Raw genomic sequence first — 25,674 nt, 5'->3', positions numbered from 1 at the left:
CGTTCAAGCGATATTCTCTTGCCTCAGCCTCCCAAGGGAAGACAGGCACGTGCCAAGATGCCAAGCTAATTTTGTATTTTTAGTAGAGATGAGGTTTCACCATATTGGCCAGGCTGGTCTCAAACTCCTCAAGTGATCTGCTTGCAACTGCCCACCTCGGCCTCCCAAAGTGCTGGGATTATAGGTGTGAGCCACTGTGCCCCACCCAACTAACAAGACTTTTTATCATCCCAATGCAAACTGACCTGTGTTGGCCATTCATTGGGATGCTGAACATATCCCATCCGGGACCATGTCTATCACTGTCCAATTTTGGTCAAACTGATTGGAAATCGGGACATCCCAGCATCTCATCACACACAGCTCTGGGGAAACATCTCTGGCAGTACAGAAGATCAAATTGCTGTCTTTAACCTCATCTGAGTAATTTTAAAGTAATTATCTCTTTTTGGAAGATAACTCACTTTATAGATAAAGGGTTTGGGGTTTTGGGAGGAGCTGACTCGCTGTGGTTTCAGGTGTCTCCAGGCAGAAGCTGGAGGTACTAACTCTGGGGAGGCACCTCACAGGGAGCAGGGTTGGGCTATGGGATGCTGGCTTGAGCTTCCCTTTTGGCCACAGAGGAAAGCACCAAGACAGACAGCACTGTGGGCAGGAGCCTCGCCGGGCAGAGCTCCCACCTGCTCTGTCAGTCTCACACACTAACCGATGGAACAATAGACAGGTAAATGACAGGATGCCTGGGCAAAATGATGGTCAGATGATGTAGCCTTGTTGGCTGCCACCCCAGCAGTCATCACCTTCTCTGTTCCTGCTTGCCCAGATTCCACTCTGGCAGCCAGCCCTCTGTCAACGTGACTTGAGTAAATCCTGACAGTTAACACAGCCACAGGGGTGCAATGTAACCTTGCCAGGGGTTGAGGGGTGGGCAAATGATCCAGTTCCTTCCTTCCTTTTTTTTTTGAGACAGAGTCTTGTTCTGTCACCCAGGCTAGAGTGCAGTGGCACGATCTCAGCTCACTGCAACCTCCGCCTCCCGGGCTCAAGTGATTCTCCTGCCTCAGCCTCCTGAGTAGCTGGGACTACAGGCACCTGCCACCGCACCCAGGCTAACTTTTGTATTTTTAGTAGAGACGGGGTTTCACCATCTTGGCCAGGCTGGTCTCAAACTCCTGACCTCGTGATCCACCCACCTGGGCCTCCCAAAGTGCTAGGATTACAGGCTTGAGCCACCGAGCCCAGCCCCTTCCCTCTTAATTAATTAATTATTTTGGGACAGAGTTTCAGTCTGTCACCCAGGCTGGAGTGCAATGTTGCACACCTGGCTCACTGAAGCCTTGACAGCCCGGGCCCAAGCAATCCTCCCACCTCAGCCTCCCAAAGTGCTATGTCAGGGTCAGTCCTCTGGAACCATAGTCCTGGGTTCTCATCTTGGCTCTGTTACATCCTGGCAGAGACCTTAGCCAAGTGAATTCACCTTACTGAGCTATAGTTTTCCCTCCATAAAATGAGGGTAATTAAACTACCCACCTCAAGGAGTTGCTGAAAGGAGTCGCTGAGATCACGCATAGAGATCAATGGAACTCAGAAACAGATCCACACAAGGATATCCAATTAATTCTGCACTCCCCCATTTTTGCCTTAAGGAACAAAAGCAGTTTTTGCCTTAAGGAACAAAAGCAGTACAGTGGAGTGGGGGTAACCTTTTCAATAAATAGCGCTGGAGTAAATCAGACAACCATAGGCAATCAAGGAACCTCAACCTAAACCTCTCACCTTATACAAAAATTAAAACAAAACTCAAAATGGATCATGGACTTAAATGTAAAACAGTAAAACTTCCAGAAAAAAACACGAGAAAATCTTCAGGACCCAGCACTAAGCAGAGTTCTTAGACAACACCAAAAACCTGATCCATAAAATTAAAAAACAACAACAAAAAAAGATAATTTGGGCCTTATCAAAATAAAAAACTTAGGCTGGGTATGGTGGCTCATGCCCGTAATCCCAGCACTTTGGGAGGCCAAGGCAGGAGGATCACTTTAGCTCAGGAGTTTGAGACCAGCCTGGCCAACATGGCGAAACCCTGTCTCTACTAAAAATACAAAAACTAGCTGGGAGGGTTGTGCGTACCTGTAATCCCAGCTTCATGGGAGGTTGAGGCATGAGAATCGCTTGAACCTGGGAGGCAGAAGTTGCAGTGAGCCGAGATGGCACCCTGCACTCCGGCCTGGGCAACAGAGCAAGACTCCGTCTCAAAAAATAAATAAATAAATGCATAAAAATAAAAAATAAAATAAAAAACTTTTGTTCTGTGAAAGACCCTGTAAAAAAGACAAACTAAAGGCTGGGAGGAAACATTTGCAAATCGCATATCTGACAAAGGACTTGTATTTAGAACGTCCAAAGAACTCTCAGACACTGAACACCATTGCATCCAATTAGAAGACGCACAAAAGACACGCACAGGCACTTCACTGAAGAGGATACAGGATTGGCAAATAAGGCATGAAAAGGTGTTCAACATCCTTAGCCATTAGGAACATGCACATTAAAATCACAGTGAGATATCGTTGCACACCTATCAAAATAGCTAAAATGAGAAACAGTGACAACGCCAAATGTGAGGATGTGGAGACCCGGATCACTCACGCTCTGCTGATGGGAATGTAAAATGATACAGACACTCTGGAAAACAGTTTGGCAGTTCCTTTTCAAACTAAAAATGGACTTACCATACGGTAAGCAATTGTACTCCTGGGCATTTATCCCAGAGAAATGAAAACTTATTTTCATGCAGAAACCTGTATGCCTGAATGTACATGTTCACCACATGAATATTTATAATAGCCAAAACTCGGAAACTACCCAAATGTCTTTCTTTTTAAATTTTTTTAAAAATATATTTTTAATATTTTAAAAAACTTTATTTCAACCCAGGAGCATAGATTCAAAGTGTCCTGAATATGCACTCCCCCAAATGTCTTTTGATGGGTGAGTGGTTAAACTGTGGTATAGGGTGAGTGGTTAAACTGTGGTATATCCAGACTATGGAATAAACAGCATAATGAATGAACTAGAGACTCGCGATAACGTGGATGAACCTTAAGGATATTCTGCTGAGTGAAAAAGACAACCTCTGAAGCATACGTACATCCAATTTCTTTTATCTAACATTCATCATGAAACAACAACAATTAAAGAAGACAGGCTGGGTGCGGTGGCTCACGCCTGTAATCCTAGCACTTTGGGATGTCCAGGTGGGAGGATGGCTTGAGGCAAGGACTTCAAGACCAGTCTCGGCAACACAGGGAGACCTTGTCTCTATGAAAGAAAAGAAAAATTGGCTGGGTGTGGTGGTGCATGCCTGCAGTCCTAGCTACTTGCAAGGCTGAGATGGGAGGACTGCTTGTGCCCAGGAGAGTGAGGCTTCAGTGAGCTATGATCGTGCCATTGCACTCCAGCCTGGTTGACAGAGTGAGACTATGTCTCCAAAAAAAAAAAAAAAAAAAAGAGCCTCAGAACAGATGCAGATGAATGGTGAATGCTAGGGGTTAGGCATAGGGGGAGGAGATGGGTGTGGCTATAAAAGGATAGCGTGAGGCACCCCGTGATGGTTACACAAGACTTCACATGTGATAAAATTGCGCACAGCTACAGACACACACACACAAATGAGTGCATGCATAACTGGTGAATTCCGAATAAGCTGTAGGCCTGTACCCATGTCAACCTCCTGCTTTGATATTGCGTTATAACCATACAAGATGTTAACAATAGGGGAGGCTGCGTGAAGGGTTCAGGCTCACAAGACCTCCCCGCATTTTTTTTTTTTTTTTTTTTGAGATGGAGTTTTTGCTCTTGTTGCCCAGGCTAGAGTGCAGTGGCACAATCTTGGCTCACTGCAACCTCCACCTAGCGGGTTCAAGCGATTCTCTCGCCTCAGTTTCCTGAGTAGCTGGGATTACAGGCGCATGCCACCATACCCGGCTAATTTTTTTGTATTTTTAGTAGACACGGGGTTTCATCATGTTGGCCAGGCTGGTCTCGAACTCCTGACCTCAGATGATCCACCCACCTTGGCCTCCCAAAGTGCAGGGATTACAGGCGTGAGCCACTGTGCCTGGCCACCTGTATGTTTTTTTTTGGCAACTTCCTGTGACTCAATAATTATTACAAAATAAAAAGTTAAAAGAAAATATAAAGGGAGATACCAAGATTTTAGGGAAAAACAAAAACAAAACAGTTCCCAAGAGCTTTCGGTAACACCACTGCCACCACCTTTGTTACGGGCAAGTTGCTCTAACCGCCATTTCCAACCTCAGCCCCTGCGACATGTCGCCTGGGTGCCCCCACACCCCGTGTCCCACACACACCAGATTCCTCTCCGATTCTCCCGTGTTTTACAGCGTCCTGCTTGTTCATGTCTGTGGCCTTTGCTCTGTTTGGAATGACTTTTTTTCTCTGTGGCAAACTCCTATTAGTCCCTCAAAATTCTGTTCAGATGTCACCTCCTCCAGGGAGCCAGCCTAGACCTCCAGGGCTGGGCTGTGTTCCCTCTTCCTCTATTAGAGTGCTCATCAGAGTGCACGTGGTTTTTACCATCCTCTCCATCACGATCAGCAAGGGCTGACTACACAATCCCCTCGCAACTGAGTATCTCAGATACTCCTCCTGGCACGCCAGAAAGCTCGAGACCCTTTGCTGAATGAAAGCTGAATGGTGTGGCTACTAGAAGAAGAAACGGTGGGTATGTTTCCCCAGTTGAACAAGAGGCTTAGAATCTAACAATGGATGAGTGTGGCGACTCTCAGAGAATGGTCCCTGGTGCAGCACCCTGAACCTACTAGGTTAGAAATTCAGGGCTCAGGCCGAGTAATCTGTATTTTAACAAGTCCTCCTCTGGATGATTCCAGTGCCTGCTAAAGACTGAGAACCACTGGTTTGGTGGCCTGATTCCTTATCTTAAGGTAGGTGGTTTCATTTTTTTTTTTATTTTTTTATTTTTTTTTGAGACGGACTCTCACTCTGTCGCCCAGGCTGGAGTGCAGTGGCCGGATCTCAGCTCACTGCAAGCTCCGCCACCCGGGTTCACGCCATTCTCCTGCCTCAGCCTCCCGAGTAGCTGGGACTACAGGCGCCCGCCACCTCGCCCGGCTAGTTTTTTGTATTTTTTAGTAGAGACGGGGTTTCACAGTGTTAGCCAGGATGGTCTCGATCTCCTGACCTCGTGATCCGCCCGTCTCGGCCTCCCAAAGTGCTGGGATTACAGGCTTGAGCCACCGCGCCTGGCCAGGTGGTTTCATTTTTAACAAACCCACTCACTCTATTCTTTCATCCAATATATACCAAAGATCAGCCATGTGTCGAACTCTGTACTATGTGATGGGAGGTCTTGAAGAACACGCTTACGCTCTCTCTTTCTCGCTCTCTGACAGGTGCATACACATGCACGTGCGCAAGCACGCACACTCTTAGCTGGCTAATAAAGATGGAGAGTGCTCAAGGCCACGGTCAGGAAATACACAGGGAATTGGGGGGCAGTGCCTTGCCTCAAGAGGGAGCTCCAGAGAAGCATTCTGGAGAGGGGCACAGAAGCTTGAGTTGGTAGGACAGGGGGAGTGGGGGTGAGGAGTGTGAAGCACATTCAGGCCAAGGAAGGAATACCATCAAGGCTGTGAAATGCAGACAGTCCCCCCCTAGAAAGCTGGGAGTGGCCAGTGTGGCTGACATGTGGCACTGCACAAGACTCGCAGGGTGCCAGGGGCCTTGGTGGCCACAGGGAGGGGCCAAAGCTGTGTCCTGAGGGCTCTGGGAGTGGTGAGAGGGTTTGGAGCAGGGGGCACGCATGTTCAGATATAGAAAGATCTGGCCAGGTGCGGGGGCTCACACTTGTAATCTCAGCACTTTGGGAAGCTGAGGCGGGCGGATCACTTGAGGTCAGGAGTTTGAGACCAGTCTGGCCAACATGGTGAAACTCCGTCTCTACTAAAGATACAAAAATTAGCTTGGTGTGGTGGCAGGAGCCTGTAGTCCTAGCTACTCAGGCGGCTGAGGCAGGAGAATCACTTGAACCTGGGAGGCAGAGGTTGCAGTCAGCCAAGATCATACCACTATACTCTAGCCTGGGCAACAGAGCGGTCTCAAAAAAAAAAAAAAGACACAGAAAGATCCCTCTGGCTGTTAAGTGGAGGGTAGACCAGAGGAGGTGAGATGAAGGCTGGAAGCCCACTGTGGTGGCCTGGGCAAGAAAGCAGGGAAAGGAGGCGGGATGGGTGACACAGATGCTCAGGAGGAAGACCACTGCAGGGAGAAGGAGGAAGGGGACATTCACAGGAGGAGGCCCACAGCTCAGGCCCAAGGACTGGGATTGATGTGGCTGCCCCAGGGACCTGGGGGCAGAGGAAGAACAGAGGGCACGAGGGCTGAAGGCAGCTGGGGAGTAAGCTCAGCCGGGGCCAGAGCCTGAAGGGCCTTGAATGCCAAGTTTATCCTGAGGACACTGAGGAGTCATAGAGGGTTTGGGGAGATCTCTCAGGCTCCCAGGTTGCAGATGGACACAAGCGGGCAGAACTGAAGCCTGAAAGATCTCGAAAACTGGGTAATGCTGGCAGCCGGGTCGTAGGGACTTAGGTCTGGAGAGAGTTAGATGCGTGGCCGTGCTAGATGGTGGACGCTCTTCCTTGACAGGTGTCAAGAGAACAGCAACCACAATTCTGCTGCAAGGAAAGCCAACGATGGGTCCCGCCCAGCCCGGCCCAGTTTTGCTCCAAAACATGAGACATAACCACCCCATGGGGCTGGGTCCTCTGAGGACCTTCAGGGGTCCAGAAACACCATAAAATGGCAAATAAAATTGTGGGGGTGTGCATTTCCTGGGGAAGAAGGAGCCACAGTTTTCATCAGATCCCTTAACATGAAAAGAATGGAGAGAGGCTGACCTTTCTGGGGATGGCTTGTATCTCACGTAGGTGGCCGAGCCGGGGGTGGAGAAGCTCCCAGAAGGCTGTCGGTAGGGAGGGACTCTGTCGGCCCCTGCTGGTGATACTGTGTAAGGGGTTTCTGGGAAGCTGACAGGCCTGGAAGGAGACAAGGGGAGGAAGGAGGCGGAGGGTGAGTGGGAGGGTACCCCTGCCCTGGGAGGATGGACAGACAGACCTTTCCCCTGCCCAGCCACATCTCTTCTGCTGTCCACTGCTCAGGAGGAAGGGGAGGATGCTGAGCACAGGGTGAGAGAAGCTGGGATGCCCCTCTGCCCCCTCTTCCCGGATCCATTACGGCTGCCCCCAACCCACAGCTTTTGCAGGCTGCCCAAGACCGTTCTCGCCTCTGCCGCCCCGGGGATGAGATGTCCCTCTGCAAGTTGGATTCCTTCATTTTTGGGGAAAATTTTCTTTTTATCTTTTAATATATAATATCTTCAAAAGAGTATCTATAAGTTATATATGTCATCATCATAAAATGAACTCCCTGAAGGTACCACCCAACCCTGGGACTAGAATGGTGGTGATAATATCTATCCGTGGGCTTCCCCACTTCCATTTCCCTGCCTCCTCCAGGAAGAAATCACTGTCCTAAATTTTGTGCTTATCAGTCCCTTCACCTTAAAAATAACAGAGATTTTTTTTTTTTTTCAGAGATGAAGTATTGCTCAGTCTGGGGTGCAGTGGTGCAATCACAGCTCACTGCAGCCTCCAACTCCTGGGCTCAAGCCATCCTCCCACCTCAGCCTCTTGGGTGGCTGGGACCACAGGTGTGCATCACGCCTGGCTAATTTTTAATAAATGTTTTTTATAGAGTCAGGGTTCCGATATGTTGCCCAAGCTCTCTAACCCCTGGCCTCAAGCAATGCTCCTGCCTTGACTTCCCACAATGTTGGGATTACAGGCGTGAGCCACTGTGCCCAGCCTAAAAAAGCAGAGCTTTAATCGTCTACTTAGTATAGTGAATTTCTAACTCAGATGCTGAGCTCCCCAGCACTGGGTCCCAAACAAGAGGCCTATGGTGAAAGCTGAAGGGAAGGAGGGAGGGAGGAACAAGGGAGACATAAGGATAAGAAGGAAGGTCGAAAGCCTGAGGTGATGAAGAGGATGGAAGAAATAGTGCGGAGAGGGAGGGGCGGAGGATAGGTGTGGGCCGGTGGGGATTGGGAAGTGCTTGGCCCCCTGCAAGTGCTTACCTCTTGCTGTGCAGTGGCTGGGACTCCCGGAAGGGGACTATGGGGGTCTGCTTCGGGGGCCGGCTCAGGGACTGGGCGTGGCCGGGGGTGGTTGGAGTGGCCCACTTGGAGGCTGGTAGAGAGTTATGGGATGCGGGCCCGCTCCACTGCCAGGGAGGATTGCTGCGGTATGGGGGCCGGCCCCCAGGAGTGATGCTTTCCTGCTCCGTCTTGGGCTCCGAGGTATTCATGTCATAGGTCTCCGGCCAACCCCTGGGGAGAAAAACTGCGTTATTCAGAAAGACCCCAGCCCACCAACATGTGGGCCTGCTGTCTAGGCTGGGTTTTCCTGGCCCAATACAAACTGGGATGGCCTATTTTTTTTTTTTTTTTTTGAGACAGAATCTTGCTCTGTCACCCAGGCTGGAGCAGAGTGGCACGACCTTGGCTCACTGCAACCTCTGCCTCCCGGGTTCAAGCGGGTTCCGGCTAATTTTTGTATTTTTAGTAGAGAAAGAGTTTCACCATGTTGGCCAGGCTGGTCTTGAACTCCTGACCTCAGGTGATCCACCTGCCTCGGCCTCCCAAAGTGCTGGGATTACAGGAGTGAGTCACTGCACCTGGCTGGGGATGGTCTATTTTAAAAGTCGAGTGAATACCCCTTAAAATGGTCTGAAACTTACCAGCTCATAGTCTTCAACCAGGATGGGACCCAACACAGGGGCTCCGACTGCTTGGCCCTTTCCACCTCATCTCTTCTCCCCTCCCCCCACTCTCTCTGTTCCCTCCCCTCGCTTCTACCTGACCCAGACCACAGGGCTGCCAGTGTCCTCCACGGACCTGCCTGGCCCCCCTTAGCGGTCCTCAGGGCCAGAAAGGCAGATGTCCTCAGAATCAAAGGACAGTAACTGCCTTGTTCCAAAGAATCTTAAAGGCAGCTGGAAGAGGAGCAGGTGACCTACTTTGCAGGGTGGTTTAAAAAAAAAAAAAAAAGCCCTGAAATCCACAACCTTGAAATAGATGCAGAGAGGCCTATGACTCCTGCTAGACCAGGCTGGCACATGCACCGCGGTGCTCCTGGCTTGAGGTAGGCAGATCCGCCGGCTGGGCTGGCATTCTCCACTGCCACTGCAGCGCCACACGGGAGGGGTCCCTGAGCTGTGCTCATGAAATCCACCTTCCGGCAGCTGTGAGAGCTGAGCTCAGAGGAGCCTTCAGCCTGGAAGCTCCCATGCGCCCATTAAGCTGATCCTCTGAGGGTCTCCTGAGTTCCCTGGAGCCACCCAGTTCATGGCCATCCAGCAAAAGGTCTGGTGGATATGGTGGTTCAGAGGCTGCTATGGTCTGGATGTGGGTTCCCCCAAAAGTCATGTGATGGAAACTTAACCCCCAATGCCACTGTTGGGAGGTGGGGCCTGGTGGGAGGAGCTTAGGGCAGAGCCCTCATGAATGGATGAATGCTGCTATAGAAAGGGCTTGCGGGAGTGGGCTCTCTCTCTCTTCTGCTCTTCTGCTGTGTTTGGACATGGCGTTCCTGTCCTCCAGAGGTCACAGGGTTCAAGGCACCATCATGGAAGCAGAAAGACCAGGCCCTATCCTGCCAGTGCCTGGATCTTGAACCTGTAGCCCCCCCAACTGTGAGAAATGTATTTCTGTTATCAGTTATCCGATCTCATGTATTCTGTCAAAGATGCACAAAACAGACTAAGACACAGGTGGATGCTCTCTGGCACCCAGGGCCTGACACACTGCACCCCTCGGTAGCACCATGGCTGGAACTGACCCTTGGCAGTGTCTTCTGGCTGTCTCTTTGGATTGGCAGCTGCCAATGTCTCACCAGGTACCAGGTGAGGAACAATAACAATATGAATGTCTAACAGAGCCTATAGACATGCCAGGCCTGGGCAGAGGTGGGGACAGGTATCATCACTGTCTCTGGGCAATGCACACCTGCCATTCCTGCCTGCCTGGTGTCTCTCCCCTTACCCCCTCTCTCCTGATAACAGGTCTTTGTTAATATGGGCTCTGGGTGGGGCTGACCCCACTTCTTGGCTCCAGGTATGAGCATGTGACCCAGATCTGACCAATCAGAAGTTTTCTCCAAGCCCCAACCCCAACACGGTGACTAGCACAGAATTGTCCTGCGCTCTAGGCAGGGCCAACAAGAGATAACGAGCATCAGTTGTTTGTTCTTTTTGAGATGGAGTCTTGCTCTGTCACCCAGGCTGGAGTGCAATGGTGAGATCTCGGCTCACTGCAACGATTCCTGTGCCTCAGCCTCCTGAGTAGCTAGGACTACAGGCACGTGCCACCACACCCAGCTGATTTTTGTATCTTTAGTAGAAATGGCATTTCACCATGTTGCCCAGGCTGGTGTCGAACGCCTGACCTCAAGTAATCCAACTTCCTTGGCCTCCCAAAGTGCTGGGATTACAGGCGTGAGCCACCACACTAAGTCCTTTTTTTTTTTTTTTTTTTGAGATAGAGGTGGGTGGATCACCTGAGGTCAGGAGTTCAAGACCAGCCTGGCCAACATGGTGAAACCCCATCTCTACTAAAAATACAAAAATTAGCCAGGCATGGTGGCATGTGCCTATAATCCCAGCTACTAGGGAGGCTGAGGCAGGAGGATCACTTGAACCTGGGAGGCGGAGGTTGCAGTGAGCCAAGATCATGCCACTGCACTCTAGCCTGGACAACGGAGCAAGACTCCATCTCAAAAAAAGAAAAAAAAAAAAAATGAAGGCAGCATGCAGCATGGTGCAGTACAGAGCCAGGGCTGCGGGGCCAGATGGCTGGTTCAGATTCTAGCCCGGTTATCACCTATATGGGTTTGCATGAGGAATTCTCTTCTCAGAGCCCCAGTTTCCTAATCTGTAAGATGGGGCTGGCTGTGAGCATTCTCTGAGCGTTAGCAGAGTCTGCACGTGCCAAGTGCTTAACAACTCAGAGCTGATGCGGTTGCCTACTCCGGCTGATTCTAAGGACAGTCTGCCTGCTTTTCCCATAAACAGAAGCAAAAGCCTCGCTTCCGCTTTCTGAAATCCAGCCAAACCACCTTGGGGCTCTGGAAAAGATTCTGCTCCAGCTCCTCCCGGCTCTCGCCCTCCCCAGTGATCTGAAAATGACCATCATCTAAATCATCAAGAGCTCAGCAAATAATGAAGGTTCCTGGGGCTCACCCCAGCTTACATGTAACAGAATCTCCACTGAGGCAGGGCCCAAGGATCTGCATTTGACTGAGCTGCCTGTGATGATGTTGATACACAGTAACATTTGAGAAGGCCCGCTTCATGTATTGATTAAAAAAAAATTTTTTTTTTGAGATGGAGTCTTGCTCTGTCACCCTTGTTGGTGTGCAGTGGCATGGTCTTGGCTCACTGCAGTCTCCACCTCCCGGGTTCAAGTGATTCTCCTGCCTTAGCCTCCTGAGTAGCTGGGATTACAGGCCCGCCACCACGCCCGGCTGATTTTTGTATTTTTAGTAGACACTGGGTTTCACTATGTTGTCTAGGCTCGTCTCGAACTCCTGATCTCAGGTGATCCACCTGCCTCGGCCTCCCAAAGTGTTGGGATTACAGGCATGAGCCACTGTGTTGGACCCTTGAATTGTTTTTAAGGATTAAAATGACATAAGACGCATCCCTGTTTCCCACTCCCATCCTCCAGTTTCAACTACCGGAAGCAACCACTGCTCCCAGTGTCTTACGCATTCTTTCAGAAATATCTTATACAGGAAAGCAAAATATTATTTAAAATAGTAACAAAGTCCAGGCACAGTGGCTCATGCCTATAATCCTAGTACTTTGGGAGGCTAGGGTGGAAGGATTACCTGAGCCTAGGAGTTCGACCCCAGCCTAGGCAACATAGGGAGGCCCTGTCTCTACAAAAAAATTTTAAAAAATTATCTGGGCATGGTAGCACATGCCTATGGTCCCAGCTACTTGGGAGACAGAAGAGGGAAGATCACTTGAGCCTGGCAGGTCAAGGATGCAGTGAGCCATGATCACACCACTGCATTCTAGCCTGGGCAACAGAGTGAGACTATCTCAAAAAAATTAAATAGGCCGGGCACGGTGGCTCACACCTGTAATCCCAGCACTTTGGGAGGCCGACACGGGCGGATCACGAGGTCAGGAGATCGAGCCCATCCTGGCTAAAACGGTGAAACTCTGTCTCTACTAAAAATACAAAAAAAAATTAGCCGGCCACGGTGGCAGGTGCCTGTAATCCCAGCTACACGGGAGGCTGAGGCAGGAGAATGGCGTGAACCCGGGGGGCGGAGCTTGCAGTGAGCCGAGATCGCGCCACTGCACTCCAGCCTGGGCAACAGAGCGAGACTCCATCTCAAAAAAAAAAAAAAAAAAAAATTAAATAAATAAAATAAAATAGTAATACAAAGACTAGCACGTTATACCTCTGTATAGTATCTTGCTTTTTTTTTTTTTTCTATTCTCAATTAACAATATATTGGCTGGGTGCAGGGGCTGATGGCTGTAATCCCAGCACTTGAGGAGGCTGAGGCAGGTGGATCGCTTGAGGTCTAGAGTTTGAGACCAGCCTGGCCAACATGGAGAAATGCCATCTCTACTAAAATACAAAAATTAGTTGGGTATGGTGGTGGGCTTTTGTAATCCCAGTCAGTTGGGAGGTCGAGGCAGGAGAATTGCTTGAACCCGGGAGGCTGAGGTTGCAGTGAGCTGAAATCGCACCACTGCACTCCAGCCTGGGCAAGGAGAGTAAAACTTCGTCTAAAAAAAGAAAAACAAAACATAACAAACAAAACTTCAGCCTTGTGGCCCGGGGGTAGGAGGAAGACACTGTGCATTCTCCTCCGTGTCTGAGAGGGAGAGCATGGGGTCGGCGTGCAAGCCATGCAGCCTGACTGGTAGCAGTGATGGCACTTCTGTCCCGTCCTCACTGCTCCCCTCAGAGTTCACTGCAACAGACATTTGAGCCAGGGTTGCATCAAGAGGCTGGAGAGAGCCCAGAGCCAGGGTTATCAGCCCTGCAAATGAGGTCAGCTACACACCTCTGCATTTGAAAAACAACAAAAACCACCCAAGTCCTGACCCACGCCCACCCCTGCAAATGGGAGATCCTGTTTCAGCAGCCGCCTTGCAAAGGGAGCAGGAGGGAAGGTCTTCCTCCCGAACAGGGCAGGGAGAACTTGTCTGTCTGGTTGTACTCTCCCTGGCCCTGTCTCCCCAAAAGCTGGAGAACCGCAGACTTTTCTTTGCGTTTCATTTGGCCCTACCTGCATGTTTGGGGTGGCAGTCATGCGACGGGCGAGCTGGCTTATCGTGTGCACCCATGGGAGTGTGTGGAGAAGGATGCGTGTCCTTTCCCGAGAGGCGTAGTCACCAGGGCATTCGCCTGTGAGGTTATCTGGCCTTGACTTGCCCCTGCAGAGATCTGAGCAGGTGTGGCTGTGCTTTGGCTCCGGGCAGAGGAGGAAGGCGGCAGGGGAAGAGGGCTGGGAACGGGAGATACCTGGGGCGTGACTGGAGTCCTGAGGCTGAGCCATCGGGGGTGTGGGTAGGGGTGGCCACACCCTCAGGTTCAGGGTTTAGGCCTGCCCAGAACTGTCCCCCACCAGGTGAAGAGAGAGCAAGCACGACTCAGGAAGGTGAGGGTGGGGAAATCACTCACATGCCCGTGTATTAATAGCTCGTGATGGCTTTCGGAGACTGCACAGTATTAATGGAGACAGGCCAACCTGGATTTGAATTTTTTTTGCTGCTTACTAGCTGTGCAACACCGCAAAGTGATTTGTTTGCCCTGGGCCTCGGTTTTCTCATCTATAAAGCAGAGATCACACCAGCCCTGGTGTGAGCCCAGCAAGGTCATCTGTGAATACGGTACTCATTGTCACCCCATCTTGTGTCCTCCTCTTGGCTCAATCTGCTACAGCCACGCAGGTCCTCTTTCTGGTCTGTCTCCGAGCCAAGGGCCTTTGCTCTCACCTTCGGGCCTTCCCAGACCACCCTGTCCAATGTGGGTTATGTGCCCTTTACAGTCCTCACATCCAGTACCTCAGCACCAGTGTCTCTCACGCGCCTCCTATAGGCCAAGTACTGTCCCCCCTTTTTTTTTTTTCCTGAAATGTAGTCTCACTCTGTCACCCAGGCTGGAGTGTAGTGGCGCAATCAGCTCACTGCAACCTCTGCCTCCCGGGTTCAAGTGATTCTCCTGCCTCAGTCTCCCGAGTTAGCTGGGATTACAGGCATGTGCCACCATGCCTGGCTAATTTTTGTATTTTTAGTAGAGACAGGGTTTCACCATATTGGCCAGGCTGGTCTCGAACTCCTGACCTTGTGATCTGCCTGCCTTGGCCTCCCAAAGTGCTGGGATTACAGGCGTGAGCCACCGAGCGTGGTTTTTTTTTTTTTTGAGAAAGCTTCAGTGCAGTGGTGTGATCGTGGCTTACTGCAGTCTCAGCCTCCTACCTCATCCTGAGTAGCTGAGACTACACGCATGTGCCATCATACCTAGCTAATTTTTAAAAATTTGGGCTGGGTGCGGTGGCTCACACTGTAATCCCAGAATTTTGGGAGGTCAAGATGGGCGGATCACATGAGGTCAGGAGTTTGAGACCAGCCTGGCCAACATGGTGAAACCCTGTCTCTGCTAAAGATACAAAAATTAGCTGGGTGTGGTAGTGCATGCCTGTAGTCTCAGCTACTCAGGAGGATGAGGCAGAAGAATTGCTTGCACCCAGGAGGCGGAGCTTTCAGTGAGCTAAGATCATGCCACTGCACTGTAGTCTGGGCAACAAGAGTAAAACTCTGTCTCAAAAAAAAAAAAAAAAATTGTTGTAGTGGTGAGGTCTTGCTATGTTGCCTAGGCTGGTCTCAAACTGCTGGGCTCAAGTGATCCTCTGGCCTTGGCCTCCAAAAGTGCTGAGAGCCACCAGCACTCCACAGTCACAAGCCATTCACTGGGTCTGGCCTGTCCTATGTGCTTTACAAGTTGGATCTCTTCAACTTCACAAATGCTCTTGTGGAAAAGGACGTTCTTGTCCTTGTTTTACAAATGAGGAAACCAGGCACAGGGTGGCAAGGCCACTTCCCTAGGGATGCAGGTAACAAAGGGAAGAGCTGGGCTTTAAACCTAGACAGCCTGCCTCACTGCAGAGCCTGCCTCCCCCACTATGCTCTCCTGCCTCCCCACTCTGTGATCTGAAATCATCTCATTCATTTACTTGTTTACTGTTTGTCTCCCCTGACCCACTGGGGCCTCACTCTATGAGGCCAAGGCCTCGGCTGTCCTCTGTGCACTGCTTCCAAAGCTGGGAACACGGTGCATCTCTCTCATTGGTCACTTCTGGAGGTTGCTAGGGACCAACTCATTATTCTGAAAACTGTTTTTATCTTGCCTTCTCTGTACAAATTATACCTCAGGGTAACTGAATGGTTACTGAAAGAAAGCTCTTTTTAGAAGCATTCCAACCAATACGTGAAGAAGGAACGACAGAATGAAGATGGCACTCGTCTGCAAGCTGTCATGAAATGATGGATCTAGGCAGTGCCTAGCAGTGGCTGCTTGGCTGTGAAACAGGGCTGAAGGGGACGTGTGGTGATGCTAGGTGCCGCTGTCTGAAGCCTATGCTTGCCTTTAGTGTCACTTGCAGAGGAACACCAGGAACGCAGTGCCTTCTTGCAGATGCATACCTAGGAGTGCTGCGGCCGAAAGACATCACATTGGGGCTTGAGCAAGCTTCGATCTTTGACTCTAGTTTACAGAAAATACCAGTGGTGGAGCAACAGGCTAAAGAACACCATGGGGAGGCCGCCAGCTAAAGCCAGGAAGTGGGAAATTCCAAGGACAGGTAACCTGGTTTTTTCCAAAACAAACTGCAAGGAAAAGTCGAGGCGTGGTGGCTTATGTCTGTAATCCCAGCACTTTGGGAAGCTGTGGTGGGCAGATCACCTGAGATCAGGAGTTCAAGACCAGCCTGGGAAGCATGGTGAAACCCCATCTCTATGAAAAACACGAAATTTAGCCAGGCATGGTGCTGCACGCCTGTTGTCCCAGCTAATCAGGAGGCTGACACAGGAGAATCACTTGAACCCAGGAGGCGGAGGTTGCAGTGAGCCGAGATTGTGCCACGGCACTCCGGCCTGGGCAACAGAGCAAAACTCCATCTCAAGAAAAAAAAAAACACCATCTCTATACAAATTTTAAAAAAATTAGCCAGGTGTCATGGTGTACACCTGTGGTCCCAGCTACTTGGGAGGCTGAGGTGGGAGGATCTCCTGAGCCCAGGAGTTCTAGGCTGCAGTGAGCCATGATTGTGCCACTGCAATCCAGCCTGGGCCACAGTGGGGCTGGAGGCACAGTGAACAAAACAAAATGAAAAGGCAGAGAGGCAGAGACAGAGAGTGAGAGACAGAAACAAAGAGACAGAGAGCGCTACAAACTGAGCTAGAGGAAAAAGACAGAAATGGGGCCGGGCACAGTGGCTCAAGCCTGTAATCCCAGCACTTTGGGAGGCCGAGACGGGCGGATCACGAGGTCAGGAGATCGAGACCATCCTGGCTAACACGGTGAAACCCCGTCTCTACTAAAAACACAAAAAACTAGCCGGGCGAGGTGGCGGGCGCCTGTAGTCCCAGCTACTCGGGAGGCTGAGGCAGGAGAATGGCATAAACCCGGGAGGAGGAGCTTGCAGTGAGCTGAGATCCGGCCACTGCACTCCAGCCTGGGCGACAGAGCGAGACTCTGTCTCAAAGGAAAAAAAAAGAGCCTCGAGAGATACATCAATCAAATGCAATAGGAGAATTCTTTTTTTGTTGAGACGGAGCTTCATTCTTGTTGCCCAGGCTGAGTACAATGGTGCAATCGCAGCTCACCGCAACCTCTGCCTCCTGGATTCAAGCGATTCTCCTGCCTCAGCCTCCTGAGTAGCTGGGATTATAGGCATGCGCCACCACGCCCAGCTAATTTTGTATTTTTAGTAGAGACAGTGTTTCTCCCTGTTGATCAGGCTGGTTTTGAACTCCCACCTGGTGATCCGCCCGCCTTGGCCTCCCAAAGTGCTGGGATTACAGGCGTGAGTCACCGTACCCTGCCTAATAGGAGAATGCTGATGAACAACTGTTAAAAAAAAAAAAAGAGATGAGATCTCCCTGTGTTGCCCAGGCTGGAGTGCAGTGGCACAATCATGGCTCCCTGTAGCTTCAGCTCAAGTGATCCTCCCACCTCAGCCCGAAAATAGCTGGGGTTACAACTGCACTATTTTTTTTTTCCTTTGTGCAGAGATGCAGACATGGGGGTCTCACTGTGTTGGCTAGGCTGGTCTTGAACTCCTGGCCTCAAGTGATCTTCCCACCTCAGCCTCCCAAAGCATTGATTATAGGCGTGAACCCAGCCTAGATAGTTGACACTAAGAAATTACTGTTGGCTGGGCGCAGTGGCTCACGCCTGTTAACCCCAGCACTTTGGGAGGCCGTGGCGGATGGATCACGAGGTCAAGAGATTGAGACCATCCTGGACAACACGGTGAAACCCCATGTCTACTAAAAATACAAAAATTAGCTGAGCATGGTGGCATGTGCCGGTAGTCCCAGCTACTTGGGAGGCTGAGGCAGGAGAATCGCTTGAACCCGGGAGGCAGAGGTTGCAGTGAGCCGAGATCGCGCCAATGCACTTCAGCCTGGCAATAGAGCGAGACTCCATCTCACAAAAAAAAATAGTGTTAAGGTCAGGTGTGGTGGCTCAAGCCTGTAATCCCAGTACTTTGGGAGGCCCACGCAGGCAGATCACTTGAGGTCAGGAGTTGAGACCAGCCTGGCCAACATGGGGAAACTCTGTCTCTACCAAAAAATACAAACATTAGCTGGGCATGGTGGCACATGTCTGTACTTCCAGCCTCTCAGGAGGCTGAGGCTGAGGCAGGAGAATCGCCTGAACCGGGAGGTGGAGGTTGTACTGAGCCGAGATGGTGCCACTGCACTCCAGCCTGGGCAACAGAGTGAGACTCCATCTCAAAAAAAAAAAAAAAAAAAAAAAAAAAAAAAAAAAAAAAAAAATTAATAAAATAAATAAATAAATAAAACACAAACAAACAAAAAAGAAATACATGAAATTACTGCTAAATTTGTTAGGTGTAATTTTTTAAAAAAGGTCTTTATCGTATAGAGGCGCATTCCAGGATCTGGAATTGTTTTAGATAATCTAAGGTGACAGGTGGGGCAGGAAGAGGATATGGAGATAATACAACAAAAAAATGAAAACCTGGCTGCATGTTGGTAAGTGCTCAGAGGGCCCAGTATACTTTTATTCCCCCCAGTAGGATATTTCCTTTTCTTTCTTTTTTTTCTTTTTTTTTTGAGAGGGAGTCTTGCTCTCTCTCCCAGGCTGGAGTGCAGTGGCGTGATCTTGGCTCACTGCAACCTCCGCCTCCTAGGTTCATGCCATTCTCCTGCCTCAGCCTCCTGAGTAGCTGGGACTACAGGCGCCTGCCACTACGCCCGGCTAATTTTTTGTATTTTTTTTTTTTTTTTTTTTTTTGAGACAGAGTCTAGCTCTGTTGCTCAGGCTGGAGTGTAGTGGCCAGATCTCAGCTCACTGCAAGCTCCACCTCCTGGGTTTACGCCATTCTCCTGCCTCAGCCTCCCAAGTAGCTGGGACTACAGACGCCTGCCACCTTGCCTGGTTAGTTTTTTGTATTTTTTAGTAGAGACGGGGTTTCACCATGTTAGCCAGGATGGTCTCGATCTCCCGACCTCGTGATCCGCCCATCTTGGCCTCCCAGAGTGCTGGGATTACAGGCGTGAGCCACTGCGCCCAGCCTTATTTCTTTTTAATTTTGGTGGGTACATAGTAGGTGTATATATTTATGGGGTACATGATATGTTTTGATACTTGTAATACACTTTATGTTTGAGATGTTCCATTAAAAAATGAAACAGCCTGGGGAGGCTCAGCACTTTGCGAGGCTGAGGCAGGCAGATCACCTGAGGTCAGGAATTCAAGACAGTCTGAGCCACATGGTGAAACTCCGTCTCTACTAAAAATACAAAAATTAGCTGGGCGTGGTGGCACGCGCCCATAGTCCCAGCTACTTGGGAGGCTAAGGTAGGAGAATCGCTTGAACTCAGGAAGTGAAGGTTGCAGTGAGTTGAGATCACGCCACTGCACTCCAGCCTGGGTGACAGAGCGAGACTCCATCTTAAAACAAAACAAAAAAACAAAACAAAAGAAATAAGTCACTACCAGCTTCCCACTGTGAGTGGAATAAAACCTAAGCTTCTCCCATGGCTCATGAAGCCCACACCATCTGCCTGGTCACCTCTCTGTCCTTTGCTCCCAGCTCTCACTCCTGCTTGTTCTGCTCCAGCCACACTGGCCTCCCTGCACTCCAGGAATGCACCACCCATGTACACTGGGGAGGCTGTGCCCTGGCCAGTTCCCGTCAGGAGCCCGCTGACCAGAAAACCACATGGCTGCCTCCCCATGGAGCCTCACAGAGCCTTCTCTGCCTGCCTTGTAAGCAGCTCTCCCACTGTGCTGCAGCCGCTTCGTTACCCTGCTTTAATTCCCTTCTGAGACTTCACACTACCTGATCCTGTATGACACACCTATTTCTTCATGGCCTGTCTTTCTCTGTAGAACACAAACCCCAAAGGAGCAGGCACTTTGTTGTGGTCACTTTGAACAGAGCTTGCACATAGTAGGGGCTCAATAAACACATTTTGAACAAATGAAGTGTGGGGGGCTCACAGGCAAGCGACTATTAACATCCTGTGCTTCATGTAGAAAACAGGAAGAATGAGGTTCTCCCTTGACAGGGCAACTGTGGAGATTAAATGGGATCATGCATATATGAAGGGTTAAACCAGTAACTGGCATACAGTAAGCGCTCTGTAGATGCGCCCTCCCCATCCTGTCACCGTTGCCATTATTCCTGCCTAGAAGGGCCTGCCTATCCCTCCTCTATTGGGACCTCAAGTGACAGTGCCACGGAGGTCTCATGCCAGCCATCTGGGAGCTGCCACCCACCACCCGGCTGAAAGGCGGAGGCCCTTACCTCCGGGGTGTGCCGTCCTCGAAAGGCGGGATGATGACCACCTTCACGGTGACAGAGGTGCGCAGCAGGTCGATCATCTGGTCGTGGGTCAGTGTGACCACGGCCACCTTGCAGATCTCCACCAGTCGGCTGCCCTGCCGGAGACCAGCCTGCCAGGCGAACCCGTAGTCCTCGACCTCGGCCACCGTGCCGTCGTACTTCACGTGGAAGCCCAGCTGCCCGAGCCCGTTCCGCCGCAGCGTCATGTCCACCGTCTCCCAGCCATTGGTCATCACCTGCAGGCCACAGGCAGGATCGAGCCTCAGAAGCTGCCTGGGTCAGCTTCCCCGCTTTGAGGTCAAAAACCTGCTGACTCCCTTCTATTAATACCTTCCTGGGCAATGGCAGGAGACCTGAAGGCGGAACACGCACCCGGTTCCAGCCCGGCTTCCTGATTTCTGGAGGGGAAATGTGCCTATGCGACCCAGTGGCTTCTAACCTTGCAGAGACATTGGCGGTCATGAGCTATGGCTCCAAAGGCCCCGACCTCCCTCCTTCTTGGGGTCGTGGGATTGCACTTCCTGGCTCCTTGGTGGTTGGGTGGGGCCCCGGGACTTGTTTTGGCCAATGAATTGCGAGTGGCACTGGCATGTCCTCTGGGCTGCCGTTATTTGTTTATTTTATCGTTATTTATTTATTTTTGAGACAGAGACTCACTCTGTCACCCAGGAGGGAGTGCAGCGGCATGATCTCAGCTCACTGCAATGTCTGCCTCCTGGGTTCAAGCGATTCTCCCGCCTCAGCCTTCCGAGTAGCTGGGATTACAAGTGTGTGCCACCACGCCTGGCTAATTTTGGTATTTTTAGTAGAGACGTGGTTTTACCATTTTGGCCAGGCTGGTCTTGAACTCCTGACCTCAAGTGATCCACCCGTCTTGGCCTCCCAAAGTGCTGGGATTACAGGCGTGAGCTACCACGCCTGGCCAAGAAAAGGAATAATTTTATGTCACAAACTACTCTACACATTCGCGTTTTACACACATGCCCATAGACACAAATATTCCTTGCAATTCGAATCTGTCACATTCTTGAGTGTGGATAGCAAGAAGTAAGAGTTTGGATGGTAAAGGACTTACCTGAAAATGTCACTGAATCTGTTTGGTTCCTGATTTGGATGGCGAGAATTTGGAAAGTGGTGGAAACATGTATGACCAAAACAATGCTTCATAAAATAGTCTTATCTTTACTCACTGAGGCACACTGTGACACTTTTTATTGTTTCCCATACTATTACTATGGCAGAACCCTTATAAAGGGGATCAGTGCCCACATAAAAGAGGCCTGACACAGTGGTACATGCCTGTAATCCCAGCTACTCGGAAGGCTGACACAGGAGAATCGCTTGAACCCGGGAGGTGAAGGTTGCAGTGAGCTAAGATCGCGCCATTGCACTCCAGCCTGGGCGACAGAGTGAGACCGTCTCAAAAAAAAAAAAAAAAGAGGCCCAAGGAACTTGTTCACCTCTTCCACCGTGACAGCAAGAAGGTGCCATCTGTGAATCTGAAAGGGGCCCTCACCAGATACTGAACCTGCAGGTGCCTTTATCTTGGACTTCCTGGCTTCTGGAACTGCGAAGAAATAAATTTCTCTAGCTTATAAACTACCCAGTCTAAGGTATGTTGTTATATTCAGGCTAAATGGACTAAGACACCTAACCTTTAACATTGTTGCAACTCAGGATGAGTGCAGAGCCTCACGCCTGTAGTCTCAGCACTTTCCCAGGCCAAGGCAGGAGGACTGCTTGAGCCCAGGAGTTCAAGATGAGCCTGGGCAACATGGCAAGACCTCGTCTCTACTAAAAAAAAAAAAAAAAAAATTAGTTGAACATGGTGGCATACTCTTGCAGCCCCAGCTACTCAGGAGGCTACAGTGCAAAGCAAGCTTGAGCCCAGGAGAGTGATGCTATAGTAAGCAATGACTGTGCCACTGCACTCCAGCTGAGGTGAGAGCAAGACTTTGTCTTTAAAAATAAAAAATTAGGGCCGGGCGCGGTGGCTCAAGCCTGTAATCCCAGCACTTTGGGAGGCCGAGACGGGCGGATCACGAGGTCAGGAGATCGAGACCATCCTGGCTAATATGGTGAAACCCCGTCTCTACTAAAAATACAAAAAACTAGCCGGGCGAGGTGGCGGCGCCTGTAGTCCCAGCTACTCGGGAGGCTGAGGCAGGAGAATGGCGTGAACCCGGGAGGCGGAGCTTGCAGTGAGCTGAGATCCGGCCACTGCACTCCAGCCTGGGTGACAGAGCGAGACTCCGTCTCAATAAAAAAATAAAAAAATAAATAAATAAAAAATAAAAAATAAAAAATAAAAAATTAAAATTAAAATTAAAATCAAAAATTAAAAAAAATCATGTCTCTGTGATTGATTTTATAGCCCATTCATGGGTGACAATGTGTTTATTTGACAATAAGGAATTATCGTTAATTTTTTATTTTATGTATGATGACAAGATACTTAGGTTTAAGAGTTTGTATCTTTTAGAAATAAATATTGAAGAGTTTACGGATGAAATAATAGGATGTCTAGGATTTGCTTCAAAATAATTGGGAAAGAGAGGGAGGGAAGAAAGAAACAAGATCAGTCATGGGTCAGTAACTGCTGAGGCTGGGCTGGTGATGAAGATTTGGGTTTTTTTTTTTTGAGACGGAGTTTCACTCTTGTTGCCCAGGCTGGAGTGCAGTGGTGCTATCTCGGCTCACCGCAACCTCCACTTCCTGGGTTCAAGCAATTCTCCTTCCTCAGCCTCCCGAGTAGCTGGGATTATAGGCGTGCTAATTTTGTATTTTTAGTAGAGACAGGGTTTCTCCATGTTGGTCAGGCTGGTCTCAAACTCCCGACCTCTGGTGATCCACCTGCCTTGGCCTCCCAAAATGCTGGGATTACAGGTGTGAGCCACTGTGCCCGGCCAAGACTGGGCTTCTTATATGATTCCTTTTGCTTTAGTGTATGCTTGCAATTTTCTATAATTAAAAAGTAAAATTCGGCCAGGCGCGGTGGCTCACGCCTGTAATCCCAGCACTTTGGGAGGCTGAGGCAGGCAGATCATGAGGTCAGGAGATTGAGACCATCCTGGCTATCACGGTGAAACCCCATCTCTAGTAAAAATACAAAAAAAAAAAAAATTAGCTGGGTGTGGTGGCAGGCGCCTGTAGCCCCAGCTACTCGGGAGGCAGGAGAATGGCGTGAACCCGGGAGGTGGAGCTTGCAGTGAGCCAAGACCACCCGCCACTGTACTCCACCCTGGGCGACAGAGCAAGACTCTGTCTCAGAAAAAAAAAAAAGGTAAAATTGGGCTGGGTGCCATGTCTCATGCCTGCAATTCCAGCACTTTGGGAGGCTGAGGTGGGAGGATCACCTGAGGACAGGAGTTCAAGACCAGCCTGGGCGATATGGTGAAACTCTGTCTCTAGTAAAAAAAATACAAAATTAGCTGGGCGTGGTGGTGCACACCTGTAATCCCAGCTACTTGGGAGGCTGAGGCAGGAAGATCACTTGAACCCGGGAGGCGGAGGTTGCAGTGAGCCGAGATTGCGCCAATGCACTAAAGTCTGGGAGACAGGGTGAGACTCCATCTCAAAAAAAAAAAACCCACAAAAAAGCAAAATTCATTTGAAAGGAAAGGTGTAGCTTAGTGCCTCAGAAGAGAAAGCTGTGGCTGGATTCGTCCTAGCCCATTACTTCTGCTCTGGGAGTCAAAATTCTTCTTCCCTTTGAAGCTGTCACTCTAGTGTCCAAGGAGTTTGGCTGTGGGTTATTAAGCAAAGTCCTGTGTGTCTGTGCCCACAATCAATTAGGCCACACCAGCCCTCAGAGTCCCGGGCGGTTCCTTGGAAGGCCCGACCTTCCATAAAGTCCAGAGAGAGAGTAGGCAACAGCTCAGCAAACACTCCTGTGGCAAGGCCTGCCAACGCTGTTTGTTTTCCATTCCCCCTGCCTCTGCCTTTTGGTAATTAGGTCCAGGCCTCCTCTGTAAAACAGAGTTTTGATGGGCATGTGGCCACCAAGTTGGGGACCACATTTCTCTGCTTCCTTTGTAGCTGGGTATGGACAGATGACTCAGTTTTGACCAACAGGATATGAAGTGATGAAACTTCTACATCGTGTTCTTTCTTTTCTTTTCTTTTTTTTATTTTTAGAGACAGAGTCTCGCTCTTGTCATCCAGGCTGGAGCGCAGTGGTGCGATCTCGGCGCACCGCAACCTCCGCCTCCCAGGATCAAGTGATTCTCCTGCGTTAGCCTCCCCAGTAGCTGGGATTACAGGCGCCACCCACCACGCCCAGCTTTTTGTATTTTTAGTAGAGACTGGGTTTTACCACGTTGGCCAGGCTGGTCTCGAACTCCTGACCTCAGGTGATCCGCCTGCCTCAGCGTCCCAAAGTGCTGGGATTATAGGCATGAGCCACCACGCCCAGCTTTTTTTTTTTGGTAGAGATGGGGTCTCGCTCTGTTGCCCAGGCTGGTCTTGAACTCCTAGCCTCAAGCAATCCTCTCACCTCAGCCTCCCAAAGCTCTGGGATTACAGGGGTGAGGTACTGCATCCAGCCAAAATCCTCTAAATCAGGGATGTCCAATCTTTTGACTTCCCTGGGCCACAATGGAAGAAGAACTGTCTTGGGGCCAGGTGCGGTGGCTCATATCTCTAGTCCCAGCACTTTGGGAGGCTAGGCCGGTGGATTGCTTGAGGCCAGGAGTTTGAGACCAGCCTGGTCAACACGACGAAACCCCGTCTCTACTAAAAATACAAAAATTAGCTGGGCATGGTGTTTCACGACTGTAATCCCAGCTACTTGGGAGGCTGAGGCACAAGAATCGCTTGAACCTGGGAGGTCGAGGTTGCAGTGAGCCAAGATTGCACCAATGCACTCCAGTCTGGGCGACAGAGCGAGACTCTGTCTCAAAGAAAAAAAAAAGAATCGTCTTGGGCCTCACATGAAATACACTAATGCTAATGATAGCTGATAAGCTTAAAAAAAAAATCACAAAAAAACTCATGTCATAACGTTTTAAGAAAGTTTATGAATTTGTGTTGGGTGCCATTCAAAGCCGTCTTGGGCTGCAGGTTGGACAAGCTTGCTCTAAATGTTAAACTCTGGTAACTAACTTAATATGTCTGGGATTGTATCCAACCTGTGGATCTGAGACCTTCTCCTTGTCTGATTTGGCACTGTCTGATAGGTTCTCCTGGCATCCTCCACACCCCTCTTTCAAGCTCTTGGCACTTGTAACTGTGTGTTTAATATCTGTCCCAGAGAGGAGTCCCATGAAAGTAGGCCTGGGTCTGTTATGGTCACTGCTATGTCCCAGTACTGCCCAGGCCAAGGCCAGGCACATAGTAACACTCACTCAATTAACCAGTGATGGAATACCATTAGTTCAGGATGTCTGGGGCAGTCAAGTCAGCCTGCCAGGGAGAGTGTGGAATCTGTACCCTGTGGATGCTT

The 25,674-nt window shown here is 50.0% G+C and overlaps 1 protein-coding gene across 5 annotated transcripts in view; it reads right to left on the bottom strand.

The window, feature by feature from the left end:
* SIPA1L3 (signal induced proliferation associated 1 like 3) overlaps positions 1 to 25,674 on the bottom strand; it is a 310,996-nt gene that overhangs the window by 62,679 nt on the left and 222,643 nt on the right. For all 5 annotated transcript variants that reach the window (XM_010385697.2, XM_030942700.1, XM_010385698.2 and 2 more), the window contains 3 exons: positions 20,193 to 20,467; positions 8,180 to 8,431; positions 6,942 to 7,079 (listed from right to left, as the gene is read on the bottom strand). In XM_010385697.2, the coding sequence (XP_010383999.2) occupies positions 6,942 to 7,079; positions 8,180 to 8,431; positions 20,193 to 20,467 (665 nt within the window). The remainder of the gene's footprint in view (positions 1 to 6,941; positions 7,080 to 8,179; positions 8,432 to 20,192; positions 20,468 to 25,674) is intronic.

This window comes from Rhinopithecus roxellana, chromosome 12 (genome assembly GCF_007565055.1).
Source record: "Rhinopithecus roxellana isolate Shanxi Qingling chromosome 12, ASM756505v1, whole genome shotgun sequence".
In the NCBI taxonomy this organism is placed as follows: domain Eukaryota; kingdom Metazoa; phylum Chordata; class Mammalia; order Primates; family Cercopithecidae; genus Rhinopithecus; species Rhinopithecus roxellana.
The sequence above is the reverse complement of the archived record's forward strand: the minus strand, read 5'-3'. Positions and strand labels throughout refer to the sequence as shown.